This window comes from Monodon monoceros, unplaced genomic scaffold (assembly GCF_005190385.1).
Source record: "Monodon monoceros isolate NGI ecotype Baffin Bay Population unplaced genomic scaffold, NGI_Narwhal_1 Super_Scaffold_10, whole genome shotgun sequence".
NCBI lineage: Eukaryota > Metazoa > Chordata > Mammalia > Artiodactyla > Monodontidae > Monodon > Monodon monoceros.
The window spans coordinates 56,792,617-56,815,252 of record NW_021703766.1 but is presented as its reverse complement, the minus strand read 5'-3'; the positions used below and the strand labels follow the sequence as shown (position 1 = coordinate 56,815,252).

The 22,636-nt window shown below is 41.6% G+C and overlaps 1 protein-coding gene and 2 pseudogenes across 1 annotated transcript; 2 read left to right on the top strand and 1 right to left on the bottom strand.

Moving 5' to 3' along the window:
• Positions 1-30: 30 nt before the first annotated feature.
• On the top strand, positions 31-729 carry LOC114889673 (annotated as a pseudogene).
• A 3,922-nt stretch (positions 730-4,651) lies between these two features.
• LOC114889965 lies at positions 4,652-5,500 on the top strand (annotated as a pseudogene).
• A 6,676-nt stretch (positions 5,501-12,176) lies between these two features.
• LOC114903622 (zinc finger and SCAN domain-containing protein 4-like) lies at positions 12,177-21,266 on the bottom strand. Its single transcript, XM_029236580.1, has 6 exons — positions 21,100-21,266; positions 20,645-20,877; positions 19,888-20,085; positions 19,088-19,822; positions 18,450-18,453; positions 12,177-12,405 (listed from the first exon to the last, which is right to left on the bottom strand). Exons 1-6 carry the CDS (start codon positions 21,264-21,266, stop codon positions 12,177-12,179), a joined length of 1,566 nt encoding a protein of 521 aa, XP_029092413.1.
• Between the last annotated feature and the right edge of the window lie 1,370 nt (positions 21,267-22,636).

The window sequence follows — 22,636 nt, the reverse complement described above, 5'->3', positions numbered from 1 at the left end:
TTTCTGTTTCAACCGTCTTGAAGACTGTGGAGGCCCGCTTGGAACAGGACTTCTGAAAGGACAAATATGCCTGGAAGGCTGTGGTCCAAGGCCATTTTGCTGGCTATAAGTTCAGTCTCCGGAACCAGAGGGAGCACATAGCTCTTAAAATTGAAGGGGTCTGGGACTTCCCTGGTGACGCAGTGGTTGAGAGTCCGCCTGCCGGTGCGGTGGACACAGATTCGGTCCCTGGTCTGGGAGGATCCCACGTGCCGCGGAGGGGCTGGGCCCGTGCGCTGCAACTACTCAGCGTGCATGCCGCGACTGCTGAAGCCCGTGCTCCTGGAGCCTGTGCTCCCCAGCAGGAGGGACCACCACAATGAGAAGCCAGAGCACCACAATGAAGAGTAGCCCCCGCTCACAGCAACTAGAGAAAGCCCGCGCGCAGCAACGAAGACCCAGTGCAGCCAAAATTAAATAAATAAATTTATATTAAAAAAAAATTGAAGGGGTCTATGCTCGAAATGAAACAGAATTCTAAATATCTAGGCAAGAGACGTGCTTACGTGTACAAAGCAAAGAAAACAAAGTAACTCCTGGTGGAAAACCGAACAAAACCAGAGTAACCTGGGGAAAGGTAGCTTGTGTTCACGGAGACAGTGGCATGGTTCGTGCCGAATTCCCAAACAACCTTGCTGCTAAGGCCGTGGACACAGAATCTGTGTGATGCCATACACCTCAAGGATTTAAACTTATTGAAAAATGAATACATTAAAGTGTGGAAAAAACAAAATGAAACAAAAATTGAGGGGACACCAAAATCTGATCTCTTTGATGAGAAGTGATTATCATTCTTACTGATATAGCAGGGATTGTGTGGGCATGAGGAGTTGAGATTATTCCAGAAAAAGTTGTGAAATGAAAATCACTGAACGCCACTAATGATTATGTACTTATTTAAAGATAATGTCTGGATAGCTCTGGGAAAATATCAGTAGAGGATTAGAAAACAAAAGTTAAGATCTCAAAGAAAACTGAACAGGACACACTGGAGTCTGAGAAGAGACAGTTATCTGAGCAGCGGCTATGCTGAAACTTTGGCCACTCAGGATTTTGTTTTAGAAATCTGATTATTTTTTCATTCGTGAAAATATTAATACTTTGAAGTATAGCTTAAAAGGACTTTCAAAGTAGCCTTAACAGTAAAAAGCAAAAATGGATGTGGAATCTAGGGTGTCATGTTTAATAAATTTTTTTTAATTTTATTTTATTTATTTATTTTTGGGTCTTCATTACTGTGTGCGGGCTTTCTCTAGTTGCCCAGAGCAAGGGCTACTCTTCATTGCGGTGCGCGATCTTCTCATTGCGATGGCTTCTCTTGTTGTGGAGCACAGGCTCTAGGTGTGCAGGCTTCAGTAGTTGTGGCTCACAGACTCTAGAGCGTAGGCTCAGTAGTTGTGGAGCATGGGCTTAGTTGCTCCATAGCATGTGGGATCTTCCCGGACCAGTGATCAAACCCGTGTCTCCTGCATTGGCAGGCGGATTCTTAACCAGTGTCCACCATGGAAGTCCCTCAGTTCTTTAATAAATGTTCAGTGAGCATCTACTGAGTTTCAGGCACTACTGTAGGTGCACAAGAAAAGTCAGAAAACAAGACAGACAAGCCTGCCCTTGTGAGTTTTCGACCATTTAAGGAACACAGACAGGAAACATGAAAGAAGTGCTAAATTAAAAGTACATTAGAATGAAAGAGAATAGGTGAAGATGTCCTCTTAGGGTCCTGGGATGCAGGTAAGTCTGGGTTACAAGGTTGGGGTGGCATTTGGCCACAGTACTTTGAGGATAGCAGGAAGCCCCGGTGATGGTTGCATTGTCCTGGACAGGTCCTGCTCCCTCAGGCCAGTCCCGAGATTGTCTCAGCAGTTGTGTGGTAAAGGGCTGGCACTGCTCTCAGCCAGAGTCCAGGGCTCACCCTGATGGCTTGACCCCCACACAGGACCCCTCTGCCAGCTTAGACAACTGGGAAAAGTGGAGACTATGCCCCAAGTGTGACAGGTGGTAAAGGAGTTGGACAAATCTTAATGGCCTAGAAGTCACTCAAGAGACAGGTGGTGCTGAGGGAAACCTCTCTGCCCATTCAGTGTAAGTAGAACTTTACATCCAACATCATACAGGCAATATTGCCATCCAAAAGCTGCTATTATCTGAGGGATTTCTTTGGAAGGAAAGCACCAAAGAGTTGGCCATGACCAGCTGATTAAGAATCAAGTCAATGGATGGAAGAATGTGTACAGAGACCAAAGTGAAGTTATACAGATAAAGGAGTGAGAAAGTTCCAAGCATGCCAGCCTTAGTCTGAGTGAGGAAATTAATACTCATATTTACATTAGTAAAAAACATTATTTTTAAATTTAGAGGGAATGTTGGAGTTTGATATTACTGCAATCAGAGGACTCTGGAGACTATAAAATATTGAGTACCTGTTATTAGAGCCAGTAAATTTGTTTGCTCTCCTAACAATTATTCCAACTTTATATAAATGTTAAAAGCAGGGCTTCCCTGGTGGTGCAGTGGTTGAGAGTCCGCCTGCCGATGCTAGGGGACACGGGTTCGTGCCCCAGTCCAGGAAGATCCCACATGCTGCAGAGCAGCTAGACCCCTGAGCCTGCGCGTCCGGAGCCTGTGCTCCGCAACGGGAGAGGCTGCAACAGTGAGAAGCCCGCGTACAGCAAAAAAAAAAAAAAAAGTTAAAAGATTTTTTCACAAGAACAGAACTATTTTTGCAGCATTTTTGGTAATAACCAAGATTGAATAAATCAGGGTGCATCCTCCTAAGAGAGCACTGGGCAGCTGTGGACATGAGGAGTAAGTTATTTCAACTATGCAGACCTAAACTGTCAGTAGCTATCAGAATACTTTGTGCAGTTAGCTTTATTTTGGCAAGAAAGTGAATATAATTCATATAGTTTATGCATTTCTATATATTTATGCATTTTTATCTTAATAATGGAAAAATAAAAACTGTATACAAGGGGCACCTGTGAGATGAGGAGAAGGAAGAGGACAGAGGAGAAAGGATGAAACTATAGCGCTCAGAATGTACTTGTTTTGTTTTAGACTTACGTAATTATAGTGTCTGAATAGATATAACAAAATAGTTTAAGATATAGTCACATAAATGAAAACAAGACTAAAATAAACCTGTGTAACAAACTTTGGATTTAACCAAAAAAGAGGAATTATTTCCAATGAAAACTAAAGTTAATATGACAGTGTTCTACATGAATAAATAAGAGAATGAAATAAAGATCAAACATTTCCATGATAATATTTTGAGTAAAAAATTTATTTAAATTTTGAAATTACATACATGTTGTTTCTAAAAACTTCTTAAAAGAAATGGCATATGGACAGATGTGCAAACAGGAAAAGGCAAAAACATAGTGTGCTCTTTTTCCTAGTTTTTTCCTAGTTCTGACCAAGTTTTTACTGTGTCACTAGGTCATCCAATCCAGATTGCTAGACCCATTCTTTTTTAAGTTAAAAAAGTTTCAATTAAAACACTATGTGAGGAGTGACATCAGCAAAACGGTGGACTAGTAAGCTCCAAGCCCTCTTTCCCCCACAGAGATTAAAAACAAAAATGTCAACTGAGAATTCTATACCTGGCAAAACTCCCTTTAAAAAATGAGGGATGGACTTCCCTGGTGGCGCAGTCATTAAGAATCCGTCTGCCAATGCAGGAGACATGAGTTCGAGCCCTGATCCGGGAAGATCCCACCTGCCGCAGAGCAACTAAGCCCATGTACCACAACTACCGAGCCGGCACGCCACGACTACTGAGCCTGCGCTCTAAAGCCTGTGAGCCACAACTACTGAGCCCGCGTGCCTAGAGCCCATACTCCGCAACAAGCAAAGCCACCACAATGAGAATCCCACACACGGCAACGTAGAGTAGCCCCTGCTCGCTGCAACTAGAGAAAGCCCGTGCACAGCAATAAAGACCCAATGCAGCCAAAAATAAATAAACAAACAAACAAACAAATTTATTTACTTAAAAAAAGAGCATATATGTATTTAAAAAAAAAAAAAAAGGAGAGGGCTTCCCTGGGCATAGTCTCCACTTTTCCCAGTTGTCCACATGCCACAACTACTGAAGCCTGCGAACCTACAGCCCATGCTCCGGAACAAGAGAAGCCACCAGAATAAGAACCCCGGGCACCGCAATGAAGGGTAGCCCCCACTCGCCGCAACTAGAGAAAGCCGCGTGCAGCAACGAAGACCCAACGCAGCCAAAAATAAATATAAATTAATTTTTTTTTAAATGAGGGAGAAATAAAGACATTACCAGATAAACAAAAGCTGAAGGGAGCTCATTACCACTGGACAGGTAGGGATTTTTATGTTTTGTGCCCGACTATATCCCCAGTTTTAACACATACCTGCATTTGATGGTAACACATGACATATATGTCAAGTTTAAATATATATTCCAGGTGGAGAGGGTGAGGGCTTAATGGGAGGTAACAGCAGTGCAGAGAGGAGAATCAGAATGAATCACAGAAGAATGTAGGGAGTAGAAACCTCAAGACTGCTTCAGCACCCTGCCTAGATGATGAACTTATTAACATTCTTTAAAATTAAACAGAGGGGCTTTTTCCCATCTTGCAAGATGGCAGGTGAAAAGGCTGAGAAGCCAGATACTAAGGAGAAAAAACTTGAAGCCAAGAAGGCTGAGACTGGTGACAAGGTTCAAAAGGTGAAGCAGGTTAAGAAGGGGAAACCCCACTGCAGCCGAAACCCTGTCCTGGTCAGAGGAATTGGCAGATATTCCTGATCGGCTATGTATTCCAGAAAGACCTTGTACAAGAGGAAGTATTCAGCATCTAAATCCAAGGTTGAAAAGAAAAAGAAGGTGAAGGTCCTTGCTACTGTCACAAAACCAGTTGGTGGTGACAAGAATGGTGTTACCCAGGTGCTTAAACTTCGCAAAATGCCTAGGTATTATCCTACTGAAGATGTGCCTTGAAAGCTGTTGAGTCACGGCAAAAACGCTTCAGTAAACATGTGAGAAAACTGCGCCAGCATCACTCCTGGGACCATCCTGGTTATCCTCACTGGGCACCACAGAGGCAAGGGGGTCATTTTCCTGAAGCAGCTGAGCAGTGGCTTGCTACTTGTGACTGGGCCTCTGTCCCTCAATCGAGATACTCTGCGGAGAACACACCAGAAATTTGTCATTGCCACTTCCACCAAAATTGATATCAGTGGTGTGAAAATCCCAGAACATCTCACTGACGCTTACTTCAAGAAGAAGCTGCGTAAGCCCAGGGACCAGGAAGGTGAGATCTTCAACACAGAGAGAGAGAAATACGAGATTACAGAGCATCGCAAGGTTGATCAAAAAGATGTGGACTCACAAATTCTGCGAAGAATCAAAGCTGTTCCTCAGCTCCAGGGCTACCTCCGCTCTGTGTTTGCTCTCACAAACAGAATTTATCCTCACAAAGCAGTGTTCTAATCTTCTTACAAAGAACCTAATTAAAATAACTCAGTCCATTTCCTTTGTGTCTTTTCTCTCTCTCTCTTTTTTTTAATCTGCCTGAAGGTGTGGTATGACTCAGCCAATTTGATGGGATGTTAGCCTCTACTAAGAGGAGTGGGATTGGAGGGGAGTGCTATCAGCTGCATGGAATTCCCTCTTTGGATCAACATTCTTAACTTCCTAAGTGTCTTCTCAGTTTTTTCACAAAGCACCTACCAATACAAAGTAGTGGCATTTCCCCAGCCATCACTGAACAAGTCCGTACTAACTGTACATGGATAATAAACAACTGTGGGCTCTTCAGGCCACAAACTTCCTCCCTTTCCATGAATTAACATCCATTTCTGCCCAATTCAGTCTTTCTCCATAGTCATTACTATTAGTTTCTTGTGTATCTAGTTTCTTAAAGCATACACAACAAATTAGTATAATTACCTTTCCCCGTTTTTAACCAAAAACCCCATGTGCAGTACATGCTGTTATACAGATAACAAATGAATTTGATTATTCCATAGGAAGTGTCCATCCTTACTGATGCATAGTATACTAGTGCATTCTATGGATATTTGGGTTTCCATCGTTTGTAATTATACAGGATTCCCCTGCTATCCAAAAGTAGAGTATGCCTCTGAAACCTTCTGTAAGCCAAAATGGCAAAAATTGAAGAAATTACCTTATGACACATCTTGCTAACAGAGGCATAAAATGGGATAAAACACAGATGCTCACAGACAATTCAAAGTGATGGCTCTGGATGCTGAGATGCCAGAGTGTAGTAGTTCCCAGGGAAAGAGCTTGGCAGTGCCACTCCCACTGCCCAGACATGCTGCCGTCTCTAGTGGCTCTCTGCAAAACAAACTGCTGTTTTCCCCCTCTGCCTTTTTTCATAAATGTGAAAATCTCGATTTTTTTCCAGTTAACAAAGACAGGTACGAATGAAGTTCTTTCGGTTAAAGCAAACTTTCAGAAAGTATTGGGTACCGGAGTGCGATGTAGTAACTTGAAGTGTGCATACAGATGAGCAAGTACCAGGTAAGAATTAGCTTTTTGCTGAGTCAAAGGATTTAGGCAGTTTTGGTAGATGGTACCAAACTGCTTTCCATGGAGGTTGTACCAATTTATACTCATGTATAAGAGTGCCCGTTATCCTACAGGCTCCCTAAAATGATGGGTCATTAGACTTGGATTTTTGGCAATAGATAGGTGAAAAATGACTGATGGGTTTTTAAAGTTGGTTTTATTGATAATTTACATTTGGTAAAATTGATTTTTTTGTGTGCAGTGCTGTGGCATCTATACAGTTTGGGAAGCACCACCATCACCAAAGTTCCTTCATGTTTTTTCAAAAGTCAGTTTCCACTCCTAGTAACCACTGATCAAATTTTTGTTTTCCTAGTTTTGTCTTTTCCAGAACATCATGTAATATGTTTTCTGGCATAATACCTGTGACATTTGTTCACATTTTAATGGTTCAGTAGTTCTTTTTATTGTCAGTCAGCATTCTATTGTATCAATGTATCACTGTTTATTTTAAAATATATCCATTGAAAGATACTTGGGTTGTTTATAATTATTGGAGATTATGAATAAAGCCACTATAAACATTCACATACAAAAAAAAAAATTAAACTGAGGGGACTTCCCTGGTGGTCCAATGGGTAAGGCTCTGCACTCGCAATACAGGGAGCCCGCTGTTCAATCCCTGGTCAGGGAACTAGATCCCGCACACTGCAACTAAGATTTCACATGCTGCAACTAAGAAGTCCACATTCCACAACAAAGACACCACGTGCCACAACCAAGATCCAGAGCAGCCAAAATAAATAAACTAATTAATTAATTAAATACTAAAATTAAACAGAAAAAAAGAGAGATGACTAGTAGAATAGTAATACCAAAAAATTATATTGATGAAGCGAAATATAGTAAGAGCTATAAGGAAGGAAACAGAACTACTGCTAAGAGAAATTAGGAAATAAATTTGTTAAAAAGTTTGACCATCTTAGAGTAGGAATAAACAATTTGTATTAGAGACAAGAAAGGCTTTTAAATCCAAAATTTGCCCTCCTTACTGACCACAGCTGACCCTTAAGAACTGCAGTCATTCAATAACAAATAAAGGCTCTTAACCTTCCTCTGATTAAAAAGATTCTACAGGGGTGTAATTGGAGTTAATTAAGAAAATGCCGGACTTCCCTGGTGGCGCAGTGGTTAAGAATCTGCCTGTCAACACAGGGGACACGGTTTCGAGCCCTGTTCGGGGAAGATTCTACATGCTGTGGAGCAACTAAGCCCGTGTGCTACAACTACTGAGCCTGCGCTCTAGAGCCCGCCTGCTAGCGCCCGTGCTCCGCAACGAGAGACCACAGCAATGAGAAGCCCATGCACCGCAACGAAGAGTAGCTCCCGCTCGCTGCAACTAGAGAAAGCCTGTGCACAGCAACGAAGACCCAACGCAGCCATAAATAAATAAATTTACTTTTTAAAAATGCCTCTCTCCAACAAAGGGATATGAAGATACTCAGCACAGTGTTTGTGGTCTGAATATTGGTTAAACCAAACTGTTTAATGTCTTGTAAGTGGTACACTAAGAACCAAGAATTATCTGAGATCTTTATACTGAATGGAGGTGAGATATTATTGGAATTAAGATATTAAGTACATATAAAACATGCTTCTATTTCACAGTAACATTTATATCTGGGAATTCTTCACATCCCTGATCATTCCTGCCATTTGAAACTTGCAAACATTCAGTCATGTTTTTCTTATGTGACTCTTTCAGTTCACAAAATGGGAAAGGACGATCATCTCTTTCAGTGATGAGAGAAATTTAGAGAAAAACTCCTATCAACTTCCACTAGCAAATTGCACCTGGAAAAGAATTTTTAATAGTTTTTGTAAACAATGGCTATAGAGATGCTAAAACAATGCTCAGTAGCTGTGAGTTCAACACACTCTTTACTGATCTTCAATGCATGTGTAGTGAAGGCTTTAGAATGGATGTGAGGATCAGTCAGTTTGGTCAGAAATGAAAGAGGAATTCAGACAGGCTATCAGAGAGAATGTGGAGAAGAAAATCAGGCAGCCATAAAGCAAGTAGACAAGGGTGACATATGTCTCTGGTTCCCTCTATTTTCTCACATCTCTGGGGGCTAGAAGCCTGAGATCAAGATGTCAGCAGGGCTGGTTCCTTCTGAGAGCTGTTTCATGACTTTCCCAAAACTTCTGATGATTTGCTCACAATCTCTAATGATTCCTGTTACACAGAAGCATCAACCCAATCTCTGCCTTCATCTTCACCTGACATTCTCTTTTAAGGACTGTATCCAAATTTTCTGTTCTTATATGGATTCCAGTTATATTGAATTAAGGGCTTACACTACTGCATTCTGACCTCATCCTAACTTAATTCTGGTATGTGTAACAGACGAATGCCACAGACATAATAACGTTCAAAACAAGGAAGACACAAAAGAGAAAATCTTGTAGGTCACCATTTACTTCCACTCAATTATAGTCAAAAAAAATCCATGGTGATAGTGTAAATAGTGGTTACCATTGTAGGAGGAGCTATTGACAAGGATGGGCCACCAGGAACCTACCGAAGTGTTGGAAATATTCTAAATTTTGATCTGAGTGAAGAATATTTTGGTCTATACATGTGTAAAAATTTAAGTGAACCCATAAGATTTGTGTGCATCATTGTACACTTTAGTTAAAAAATGAAATAAAGAGTAAGTGGAAGGAATTCCCTGGCACTCCAGTGGTTAAGACTCCGCACTTCCACTGCAGGGGGCACGGGTTCAATCCCTGGTCAGGGAACGAAAATCCCGCATGTGGTACAGCCAAAAAACAGAAGAGTAAATGGGATTAAAAAAAGGAACAACACACTTCCCTTTCAAGAACTACTCAACTTCTTCTAATAGCTTGATTTTATGAGTAAAGTCAAGAATTTTTTATTTTTTTTGCTTACGCGGGCCTCTCACTGTCATGGCCTCTCCCGTTGTGGAGCACAGGCTCCGGACGCGCAGGCTCAGCAGCCATGTCTCATGGGCCCAGCCGCTCCGCGGCACGCGGGACCCTCCCGGACCGGGGCACGAACCCCCATCCCCCGCATCGGCAGGCGGACTCTCAACCACTGCGCCACCACGGAATCCCTGAAGAATATTTTTGTTGGCTTTATTTTTCATCCAATCGGAGCATAGTTTTTGTTGAGTAGAGATGATTAAGATACAGAAGATCCAGGAAATAAATGAAGCAAATTCACAGAAAAAACATGAGAAAGTATGATGCATACTCTGTTATAGCAATTGGCCATGGCCTGATGCAAGACTTCTACTGTGGAGGATAAGAAGGGAAAGAGAAGTTCCGAAACAGATATAGGTGAATCTTTAAAATTGATGACCAAGGAATAGAAGTGTATAGACTTTATTTCCACAAGGTGCTGAGATCAGGCAGGATGATCACAATGCTAATGACAGCAGGGATAAAAACCACTAATTCACCCACAGCATCAGGCTGTGTTCTGTACTCCTCTCTTAAACATTTTATCCTAATAACATTCTTGCACAGTAGATGCCATATTACCCCATTTTAACAAGAAGGAAACTGATGTACAGAGTTCATTGACTTGCCCAGGGTCACACTGCTCAAAAGTAGCAGAGCTGGGATTTGACACCATGTGGAATGGCTCCAGAGATGTGTTCCTGGATGCTACACTAAGGAGGAAACAACTCATAGCAGCTGTGTGGGGCCAACAGCCATGGAGGAACGTAGACATGAGGTAAGGGGGAAGTGTGAGTGCGAGGATTTAATGGTCGCAGTGGTCGGGGAGAGGATGATTTGCTGACGATTTTGGTCCAAAGAGGACATCTCACAGACATCAACTATCATCTACTCTCACCCACATTTCATAAAAGAAAGGACTATCGTTTTTGTTTTTTTGGCTGCTTTGGGTCTTCGCTGCTGCGCGCGGGCTTTCTCTAGTTGCAGCGAGTGGGGGCTACTCTTCGTTGCAGTGCGTGGGCTTCTCATTGCGGTGGCTTCTCTTGTTGCAGAGCACAGGCTCTAGGCGCACGGGCTTCAGCAGTTGCAGCACGCGAGCTCAGTAGTTGTGGCTCGCGGGTTCTAGAACACAGACTCAGTAGTTGCTGTGCACGGGTTTAGTTGCCCTGCAGCATGTGGGATCTTCCCAGATCAGGGATCAAACCCGTGTCCCCTGCATTGGCAGGTGGATTCTTAACCACTGCACCACCAGAGAAGTCCAAAGAAACGACTTTTACCACCAATCACATTCTCTGCAGATCTAAGACCTTTCTTAAGTGTGAACTTTCTAGTACTAAAAAAAAGTTAGACCTGGAAATGATGATTTCCCACATTTGATTTTATGGGGCCTGTCCATGGTGTGACATTTTCAGTGGGGAATGAGGCTGCAATGTTTTCTAAATGACTTCCCACATTTGCTGCATGTATAAGGCCTTGATCCAGTGTGAATTCTCTGGTATTTAACGAGGCTGAAGTTTTGTCTAAAGAATGTCCCACATTAGCTATACTCTAAAGGCCTTTTGCTGCTGTGAGTTCTCTGGTGCTGGACAAGTTTGTATTTGTACATAAAGGTTTTGTCACATTCCCCACACTCATAAGGCCTTCTCCAGTGTGAACTCTCAAACAGTCATTGAGATAGGAGTTTGGCTAAAGGATTTCCCATATTCACTGCACTACCAGTAAGGCCTTTCTCCAGTGTAGACTGCCTAGAGCTGAACACATGAGAACTTGCTGCAAAAGGCTTCCTACATTTGCTAGACTCTTAAAGTCTTTTTCCAGTGCAGACTCTCAGATGGTGATCAAGGATGTCTTTGTGTGTTTTTCAAATCCTGCATTTTAAATTGTTTCAGTACATAAGTGAGCTCTGGATCCTTCCCTGCTATATTATCAGAAATAACAGCTGACTTTAACTCTTACCTTATATGCTTCTAGGCTTCCCTGGTGGCGCAGTGGTTGAGAGTCCCCCTGCCGATGCAGGGGACACGGACTCGTGCCCCGGTCCGGGAAGATCCCACATGCTGCGGAGCGGCTGGGCCCATGAGCCATGGCTGCTGAACCTGGGTGTCTGGAGCCTGTGCTCCGCAACACGAGAGGCCACAACAGTGAGAGGCCCGTGTACCGCAAAAAAAAAAAAAAAATATGCTTCTCTCCTGGGTTCATGTTCTCTCAATTTTGATGCATAAGAATTGTCGAATAAAGAGAGGCTCTGGGGGACCTCCCTAGTAGCACAGTGGTTAAGACTCCGCGCTCAGGAGTCTTAACCAGGGGGCCAGGGTTGGATCCCTGGTCAGGGTGCTAGATCCCATATGCATGCCACAGCTAAGGAGCCCACCTGGCGCAACCAAATAAATAAATTAAATAAATATTAAAAAAGAAAAGAGAGAGGGTCTCAGTAGTTCTTGACCATAACAGATCATGAACTCATGGTCAGGAATGTTAATCATCTGTATCTAATAAATATTTTATATTCTTTCGGAAAGATTTTTTAAGATGTCTTTGTGGCTGGGAAGCAGCGATGTGATCAGGCGCCCCTCACTCTTAGGACACGAGTGGGGGTAAGGTAGGGTGAGGACCTGCAGGACGCTGTATTTACCTGAGCTGGGTATTACCCAGTGTTCATTGGCTTAGTGTCTCTTCCGCTTAGCAGAAGGCATTCTGGGCTGTTCCCACAGCTCCACAGGCTTCGGCGAGCGGCGCGCCGCATCAGTGACGGGGAACACAGGTTAAACGGCCCCACTAGGGACACTGGGAAGTGGAGCTGCCAACGTTCGGGCGTAGAGGCGGAGCTTAACTCCTTCTTAAAGAGGCCGAAGGCTGATTTCTGGGAAACTTGTCTGCAGATCTCAACAGCGAAATGTTGAGAAAGGAATCACTTTAGCCTTCTTCAAGCTCAACTACTTCTGAAGGCTAAAGATATGATTTCAGCGGCTCCCAAAATGACGCATGGACACGGATACATCATTCTACAGAGTCACTCAGACACGACGTGGGTCTGTCCCTCCTAAGTTGAAGAGGATAAATATTATCTCCTTGCTCTTCACTCGCCCATAGCCTGAAGCATTGGAGTCAGTCCTTGGATGGGTTCAGTGGGTTGGGTCAGGACGAGAGAGAAAAGACTCCAGGCTGGTTCCATCCCAGACAAAAACATAGAGGTATGCACCAGCCACTGGCCTGGAATAGACTCATCCAAATAGACACAAGAGAAGACAGTGAGTAAAGGGGGAAAAGGAGCTCATAATGATCAAGATAGTACATGTGGCTATGGCCTCAGCAGAAGATCTGGAAGATGTGTTGGACTCGCTGTTTGTGCTTTTGCGTGTGCAGGCAAAGGACAATGGAGCCACTAGTGCAGACCATTAGGCCTAAACACAAAAAGTCAGTTGTGAAGAATATTACTACAACTACAAACTTGGTAAGTCTGTCTGGATTCAGTGAGAAACAATATTCATAATTTATTTTCACACTAATCTTTTTAACTTTTATTCTTATTAATTTATTTTTTGGCAGCGTTGGGTCTTCATTGCTGAGCGCGGGCTTTCCTAGTTGCTGTGAGTGGGCGCTACTCTTCATTGCAGTGCCCGGGCTTCTCATCGCAGTGGCTTCTCTTGTTGTGGAGCACGGGCTCTAGGCGCGCGGGCTTCAGTAGTTGTGGCATGCAGGAGTAGTAGTTGTGGCGCACGGGGTTAGTTGCTCCGCAGCGTGCGGGATCTTCCCGGGCCGGGACTTGAACCCGTTTCCCCTGAATTGGCAGGTGGATTCTTAACCACTGCCTCACCAGGGAAGTACTTCACACTAATATTTTTGCTGTGCTTTGGGCCATTCAGATTGATAGAAACAAAGATATTTACCAAGAGATGCAGGACCCAGCAATGGAAACAGCAGAAACCAATGTACCTTGGGGATCTCATTCTGAGCTCCACCCACCTAGAGAAATTGGGGCAAAGCTTTATGGTCTGGAAGACACTGAAGAGGGGAGTAGTGGTGAGGGAAACCCCTCTGGTCACTCTGTGGAAATAAAAGAGATGTTTACACTCAGACTCATTCAGGAAATATTTTGTAGGTTTTTTTTTTGTTTGTTTGTTTTGCGGTACGCGGACCTCTCACCGCTGCGGCCTCTCCCGTCGCGGAGCACTGGCTCCGGACGCGCAGGCTCAGCGGCCATGGCCCACGGGCCTAGCCGCCCCGCGTCATGTGGGATCTTCCCGGACCGGGACACGAACCCGCGTCCCCTGCATCGGCAGTTGGACTCTCAACCACTGCGCCACCAGGGAAGCCCCAGGAAATATTTTGATCCAAAGCTGCCATTGTATGAGTGATCCCTCTAGAGAAAAGCACCAGGGAGTTGGCTAAGGCGAGTTGATTAAGAATCAAGTCTGTGGGTCCTATCTGATGTCCAGTGAGAAGTGTGAAGTTATAAAGACAAAGGAGGGAGAAGTTCCCAAGGAATCCCACCCCCACTTGAGAGTGGAAGATAATCCCCATTCCCAACTTGGCAGGAGCCTTCACATCAATATATATGGGATATTGATTTTATTTGAAGCCCGATGAATGACAGTTCAACGAACAAAAACATATATGCGATAAATAAACTTTGGTACATCCAGGTAGTGGAATGTTTTTCAGCACTAAAGTGAATTGAACTATCAAGCCATGAAAAAACATAGATGAAACTTAAATGCATATTACTAAGTGAAAGTAGGCAATCTAAAAAGACTACATATTGTGTGATTCTAACTATTTGAAATTCTGGAAAAGGCAAAACTATGGAGACAATAAAAAGAGCAGTGGTTGCCAGGAGTGGAGAGGAGTGGGGAGGGACGAATAGACAAAGCATACAGGATTTTTATGGCAATGAAAATATGCTGTATGATATTATAATGATGAATGTAGTCCTTATATATTTGTCCACACCCATAGAATTTACAACACTAAGAGTGAACCTTAAACTATGGATATCGAATGATTATGCTGTATCAAAATAGTTACATCTTTGGTAAAAAAAAAGTACCATTCTCATGAGTGTTGCTGATAATGGGGGAGGCTACGCATGTGTAGAGGTAGGAGATATATAGGAAATCTCTCTTCCTTCCTCTCAATTTTGTTGTGAACCCAAAACTCTTCTAAAAAATAGTCTTTAAAAAAAAAAAAGTTACCATCACCACCACGCCCAGTAACCTCCAATGCTAAATCTTACACATATTCTGTCAACTTAAATGGGCATTAAGTATGTGTGCTTTTGGGTGCAGAGGCTATTAATGGACATTCTAACTTGAAAAAACTTTAAATGTCTATCTATGTGAGTCAGGTGTCTGTATTATGGCCCAGTTGCACAATAGAGTTTTCTACACCTATAAATTGAGTGAGAAGGACCTCTACACTCTGATCTGCAGTTATGAACTATATGTCTCCTGAAGTGAAAATCCAGGTAGAGAACTCTGTAGAGTATGCTAAGTGTTTCTATGTATATTGAGGAATGAAAATGTAGGCAGAGAACATATATAGAATTGGGCAGGATTTAAAGCTAGACTTTTTAAGAAAAAAAAATCTTGTTATAGTGTTTTATTTGTACAAATGTGCAAATATCACATAACTATTAAACAATAGTAAAGCAAATTTATGTTTTTAAAGTATAAAATCTAAAAGTTAAATAACTGACTATCCCATTGCTTGTTTCTATATGAGAAGGAAATACTTCAAATGAATTGAAAACACAGGATTTCAGGGAGTTCCCTGGTGGTCTAGTAGTTCAGATTCAGTGCTTTCACTGCCGTGGCCTGGGTTCAGTCCCTGGTCAGGGAAATGAGATCCCACAAGCTGTGAGGTGCGGCCAAAAAAAAAAAAAAAAAAAAAAGACAAAAAAGAAAACACAGGATTTTGACTTTATATCCCTAGGGAGATACATCAAGGTAAAACTACCTGCAAAGATCTTAAACTTTGTCTATGTATTTTACTAAAAGTATTGGTATGGTATTTGGGAAACGAATATATTAATATAAATGGAAAACAAAACTTTCTATGTAAGAATAAATAAATTCAAACACAAAGCCAAAGAATCTGAATAAAACTAAAACCTACATTTTATAGGAACAATCAATATTAACTCATATAGTATTTGATTTTAAAAATATATGCATTTCCTTACTCTTTAAATTGAAAGAAAATCTAGGAATTATGAACAACCCTATAACAATGCCTAAATCTACCCACATTATGGACTCTGAATTCATCTCCCAATATAAGTAAGCAGAGTGTCTTGAGAGGGGAAAAAAGCTTATTCCAAGTCTAGAGCAGGAGCTTTCCAAGAAAATCCTGAAGTTACTTGTCATTTAAGGGAAACAAGGAAACAGAACACTGAGGTCACAGGATTCCACCTGAAGAAGCTGCTCCTGCACAATTTTGGTACAGCAGTAACTCCAAAGGATTGGCTCATGTAAACCAAATGCATATAAACGACATAAAAATAACTTCAAAGGTTAATGTTGGGAGATGTTAAGGAAACAACTCATTATTCAGAAAACTGTGATGGGAAAGTATCAATCATTTCTCCAGGAATATCTATACAGACTGTATTTCACAATTAAGAAATCTCTGTGCTGGCACACAAAATTGATCTGTTTTGGATGACCCCCGTGTATGTCACTTAAAATATATTACATCCTGGGAAAAGATACAGAGGTGCAAAATTAAATAATAAAAAATAAGTTCAACAACATTTTAGGGGAGACTTCTTCATGAGAACAATTCCTTCTTCCAGATACACTGATGTTACAGTACTGGACAATGAAATATGAGGACGTTCTCATATTGCAAAGACACAAAACCACCATGCTGGACAGTACCTTGTTGAATTACCATCTTCCTGTCATGATCATTTCAATATAGCAGGAATAATAACTGTGAGATGTATTTAATTTCTATGATTGAGAAATGAAACACTTATACACTTGAGGTACACTCTAGAAACACAGGAATTGTTGTTAGGATAAATGATATAATTTAGAATAGTCACAAATCAAGATACCCAATATTTTCGTTTATACACAACAATCTCCTTAAATGTATAGGAAAAATACACCAGTGAAAGAAATTAAATTTTGGAAAACAACATTAAAACCTAAGTAATGTGAGGGAGTTATTGAGTGAAAATCAAAAACTGTATGCAAATCATAGAATTCACATTAAATAGCAGCAGAGAAACTTTTCCTAGTTGGAAATTTTCCCAATATTAATAATTCAGTTCACAAAATAAGTGTGTTATCTAATAAAATTCCGGTGAAATTATTAACAGTTCTGAAGTTTCTACAAACATCAAAATTATACAAAAATTTTAAAATCAATTTAATGAAAAGAACTATCCTTAATATATATATAAAATTTAGTAGTGACTACAGACTTCTACTGGCAAAAAACAAATATGGGATAGAACAATAAGGTTGCAAAATATCTACGTTTGCAGGCATTTTTATAGGATAAGTTTATAGGAGCATATGTATAAAAAAAACCTGATGAATTAGCTGGGAGAAGTGGCGAAGTCTGTTAAATAATAACAGAAAGTATTAAAAAATTTGGAGATTTAATTAAGACTTTATAGGGGGACTTCCCTTGTGGTGCAGTGGTTGAGAATCTGCCTGCCGATGCAGGAGACACGGGTTCGTGCCCCGGTTCGGGAAGATCCCACATGCCGCGGAGCGGCTAGGCCCGTGAGCCATGGCTGCTGAGCCTGCGCGTCCGGAGCCTGTGCTCCACAACAGGGAGAGGCCACAACAGGGAGAGGCCCGCATACCACAAAAAAAAAAAAAGTTATTAAATTTTTTACTTTTCAGAGGATGTTATATTGCATAGAAAATGGAAAAAAACAGAGTCCAGTTGTTTAGTTGTCAAGGAAGGGTTGCAACATGAAACAGGGTATTAATAGTAAGACTCATTAGGGAAGATGATACTGAAGGAAATATTTTACTTATTTATTTTTAAAATGTTTTGGATCAAACCATTTTATTGAGGGGCTTCAGGGGAGGGTCGATGGCCTGGGAGGACAATGAGATCTGATGTCCTCAACCTGACGGGGATCTCCCCAGCTTCACAGTTGCTGACAAGCTGAAGCAAATATTTTAGAGGTGAGGAGGCAGGTTTTATTATTCCTTTTTAATCTTTAAATGTTCATTTTTAATTGTATTACTGCAATAGGTAACGTGCTGTTGCCTCTGAAATCTCCCTGGAGAAGACACCTCATTTGCGCGTGCGCAGAGCTCGCTGTGGCAGGAGGTTCCCAGAGAGCAACACGCGTGGCTGGCTGCAAGTCCCATCGTTCTTTGTTCCAACCTTTTCCTCCAAGGGATTTGACTTTCCTTACCAAGTATATAAAGGCTTAAGTACAAAGATGTTCGTTGAAAAGCTTTTGTATCCCCGAACTTTGGATACAAACATTGAGATCCAGAGTTGGTGGGATGCCTGAGATCATTTTATCTATTTATGACTCAAGTACCTCTGTGATGCCAAGTAGAGTCCAACACGCAGCTAGTGCGTCATGGAGAAGTGTCAAACATGCATTTAACTTGCAAAATACAAGCATATTAGCTAAACGGGGGGGTGGAGCCAGCCCCTATATTTTGCCCACTTAATTTAATAAGTTGTACCCGGGGTCTGGATATTAAAGTCAGACGAGTCACAATACCGAGTGTTCCAGAAGACATGGAACTGATAGTTTAGTAATTAATAAAGTCACTTAGAAAAGGTTTTCCCCGGCTCATAGAGGTCTTAATTTGGTCCAATTTAACTGTTATTATTTCCAGTGGATTAAAGAAATGATTATGATTATTAAATATAAATGCTCCCTTTCGTAGGCTAGGGCTATTTCCTGGTTCTCACCTCTGCTCCTCACATTCCTGTAACCCAGAAGAGATTAAGGGTGTGGACAGAGAACAGGGTAGCAGGCAACAAAAGCCTCACTGGACCACTGAGCTGGTAGCTGTGTGTTCGGGTACTGGACTCGTCCTCTCATGGGGGGCACATTCCTAAATTTTAAAAATAACACCAACTTTAAAGATAAATTCACGTATTCAACAGATATTTATTAGTTGTTTGAAATGTGTCAGCTATTTCAGAGCACCTGAGATGGGTTTGTGAACAAAACTGAGAAACTACCTGCCTTCCTTAAACCTACATTTTAATGGGGTGTTACAATGGGAAATAACAGAAGGAAATTATAAAGTATGTTCTAAATGGGGAAATACAATGCTATGAAAATACACATATTCACATACATATTTATATACATCACATTGGGGCCATAGCCAAGGAAGCTTTTAGTGTGGAGGGAACCCTTTTTTTTTTTTTTTGCGGTACGTGGGCCTCTCACTGTTGTGGCCTCTCCCGTTGCAGAGCACAGGCTCCGGACGCGCAGGCTCGGCGGCTATGGCTCATGGGCCTAGCCGCTCCGCGGCGTGTGGGATATTCCCGGACCGGAGCACGAACCCGTGTCCCCTGCATCGCCAGGCGGACTCTCAACCACTGCGTCACCAGAGAAGCCCCAAGAGGGAACAATTTTGAGGGCAATTTTCTGGTGAAACCTAAGGCAGCGGTGGTAGGTGGAGGACTGGCGGAAGCGTCTCTGGCAAAGGGAACATACATAGGGCTTCTCTCCCGTGTGGATTCTCTCGTGAGCCCGAAGGTTGGTTTTGTGGCTGAAGGCCATTTCACACACGCTGCACATGAAAGACTTCTCTCCTGCATGAATCCTCTGATGCACATGTAGGTCTGATGCCTGGAAGAAGCCTTTGCCACACTTGGCACAAATATATGTTCTCTCATTATTGTGTCTTTTCTGGTGAACTTTTAACCGAGAGGAATACCTAAAGATCTTGGGGCACGTCTCACATTTGTATACTTTTGGGGCTCCGTGGACTCTTTCTTGGTGTTCCCCATGTGCAGAGTTCCCCTCGGTGCTCTGGTGGGTAGAAACAGGCTCAAGGGTGACCTGTTCTGGCTTGGAAAGAAACACTGGTTCCACCTCCATAAGGACATCTTGATAAGAGGGTCCTTTCAGGGACCCTTCCTGGGACCTGAAAGGGCCTGGACCTGCTCTTCTGGAGCTGAGAGGATTCTCCAAACAAACACCTCCTTCTTCAGGCCTCAGACTGTTCTCTTCTTGGATAATGAGTAGGGAAGTTGCTTGATTGCTTGGACTAGTAATACTGTCATTTACTTGCCAAGTTTTCAAAGAAATGTTGCCACCATTTTCTTTATCTTCATTTCCTGCAGGGGGGGAAAACGTGACTCAGTGAAGTTATACCCAAGAAAGAGTCCACACAGGTCATCACTCTGGTACCTGGGGTTTCCCCACTCACTTTGTCCTGTTTCCAGGGAAGTATTTTGCACAGTCCAGGAGGGTGTCGCCATGTTTACCCCTGCTGGGGTTCCTATTGACAACTGTTTTGTTAGATGAACAATGACTTCTTTTAAAGGCATAATCTCAAAAAAGAGGGCTTCCTCTCCCTGCATGTGGACATGGACATTTTCTTAAAAAATAAATAAATAAAAAGCATGATTCCACACATATGGATCTACTATGTAACAAAACCTGTTGTGGAAAACCCTCCTCAGTCAGGCTTTCCCAATATCTTTGTACTGTGGGCTCCCACACCTTTGTTCTGCCCTATTTCTGCTTGTATTAAATTTCATGGTAATTTCTTCTTTAGTGTGTCTTCCATAACGAAAAAAAGATGAATGCTAAGACTTTCTGAGGGAAAACCCAGCTCTTGTCAAGACCTTTCTCATCCTGAGGTTTCTGCCCAATTGACAATTTCTCAGTGGGTCCTCCTACCACTTCACCAATGAAAATCAATTACACTAATTAATACGTTGGTTCCTATATGTCCCACTGAATAAATGCTTATAAAATTTTTATTCTTGCTTACTTAGGACAGTAAATATTTGCCTTGGTGAGGAAGAATGGTCTGACTAATAACTGGATCTACAATAACCCTTCTTTCTCTTCTTCCAGGCATCTATCTACAACTAAATGTATTTACTCCTTACTCCTTTCTGCCCGTCTCCCCAGAGGTCAGAATCCTCTACTCACTAAGCCAGGTGGCCTCGTGCCATCGTCACTCAGGTCTTCCATGAATTTCTCCAGGTTTCCACCATTTGATTCCCATTTCTCTTTCAAAGTAGACCTTTCACTGCAGTGCTGATTGATCATAAACTGTTCCAGAGCTACCTGAAAAATAGTTTCATCCTTTTTGTGTTTTTCTGGCTGCAGCCATAAATGAAATGACTTATAGAGTCTTTTCAGTTCCTTCCTTGCACAGAGTTATTAGTGTTTTTAGGTTTTTTTTTTTTTTTTTTGCGGTACGTGGGCCTCTCACTGTTGTGGCCTCTCCAGCTGTGGAGCACAGGCTCCGGATGCGCAGGTTCAGCGGCCATGGCTCACGGGTCCAGCCACTCCGCGGCATGTGGGATCTTCCCAGACCGGGGCACGAACCCGTGTCCCCTGCATCAGCAGGCGGACTCTCAACCACTGCGCCACCAGGGAAGCCCTGGTGTTTTGAAATAAGCTGTGCTTAGTGTTCTGAAACTCAGAGATATCTTCTGCCTTTTGGAGAGCAGGTCCTTGGCTGGGCTTAAAATCTGTATTTGCTGATCTTGGGTCATCTCTGGATGGTTCACATAGAAATGAGGTTCTGAAGTTGTAATCCATTCTTGGCAATGTTTCTCAGAGATTCAACTTCCAGGATTTAGTCCTTGAAGTCCTGTGTTTCTGGAGATCTGTTTCAAAACAGCATCAGGGCTTATAGAAATAATATTTGATATGTTTTCTGGCCTTATTCCACTAGTTAGGTAACAATCAAATGTTGCATGATATGTTGATAGTGGTGGAGGCTTAAAGATCATAAGATAGAAACAGAAGAGATTTATATCTAATTATTTCACAAACATAATTTAAAAACAAAAAGAAAGAATACATTTCAGGCTCAGATTACTTCATAGGTAAATTTTGAGAAATTTAAGAAAGTAATAATTCTAATAATACACAAATTCTCACAGAGCATAGAGAAAGAAGAGACACTCCTATTTTAATTAATTAACCTTCCTGATAAAACTTTACAAGTACATTAAGGAACACTACTGGCCAATAATTTATATGTGCATAGATTCAAAAATCCTAATCTAAATATCTGCAAATCAAACCCAGTCATTTATAAAGAAAATATATCATGTATTTATCTTCTACATGCATTTTGGTTTAAATTTCAAAAAGCAATATAATTTACCACATTAATAGACTTGAAAGAACATGCTATCATATTAGCAGATACATCAAATATGCTCCATAAAAGTCAGAACTCAATCCTGAGAAAGACACTTATTCAGCTAGGAATAGAAGGAAACTTTCATTGTGATAAAGTATTTACAAAATAGCTACAACAAAAATTATTCTTAAAAGTTTTATCCTTGAGATTGAGAGATGGAAGCCCATTATCAGCTCTATGCAACATATGACTGGTACCCAGCCAGTGAAATAAGATCAGAAAATGTATCAGGGAATCCCCTGGCAGTCCAGTGGTTAGGACTCCATTCTCCCACTGCAGGGGGCATGGGTTCTATCCCTGGTCAGGGAACTAAGATCCCGCATGTCGCATCGCACAGCAAAAAAAAACTTTTTTAATTAAAAAAAATAGAAAATGCATCAACTATTATTTATAGATGGCCTGATTTTGTTTGAATAATAATCCAAAATATTTTACAAATATTAGACTAGATGAATTTAGCAAGGTGCTTTATACAGGTCGATATTCCAAAATCAATTTCTATCATAAGAGAAGCAGATAAAATTAAAGTAAAACTTTTTATCACTATTACTAACATTAAATACCAATAAACAAATCTAATGAAAGATATACAAGACCTCTATACAGATAACTACAAGATATTAATAAATGTATGGAAAGAAAAGCTATGTTTACGAATTGATAGAAAGACTCAATATTGTAGGAAATAGCAGTTCTCTCCAGATTGATTATATAGTCAATGCATTTTCAAGGAAAATCCAGAAGATGTGTGTGTGTG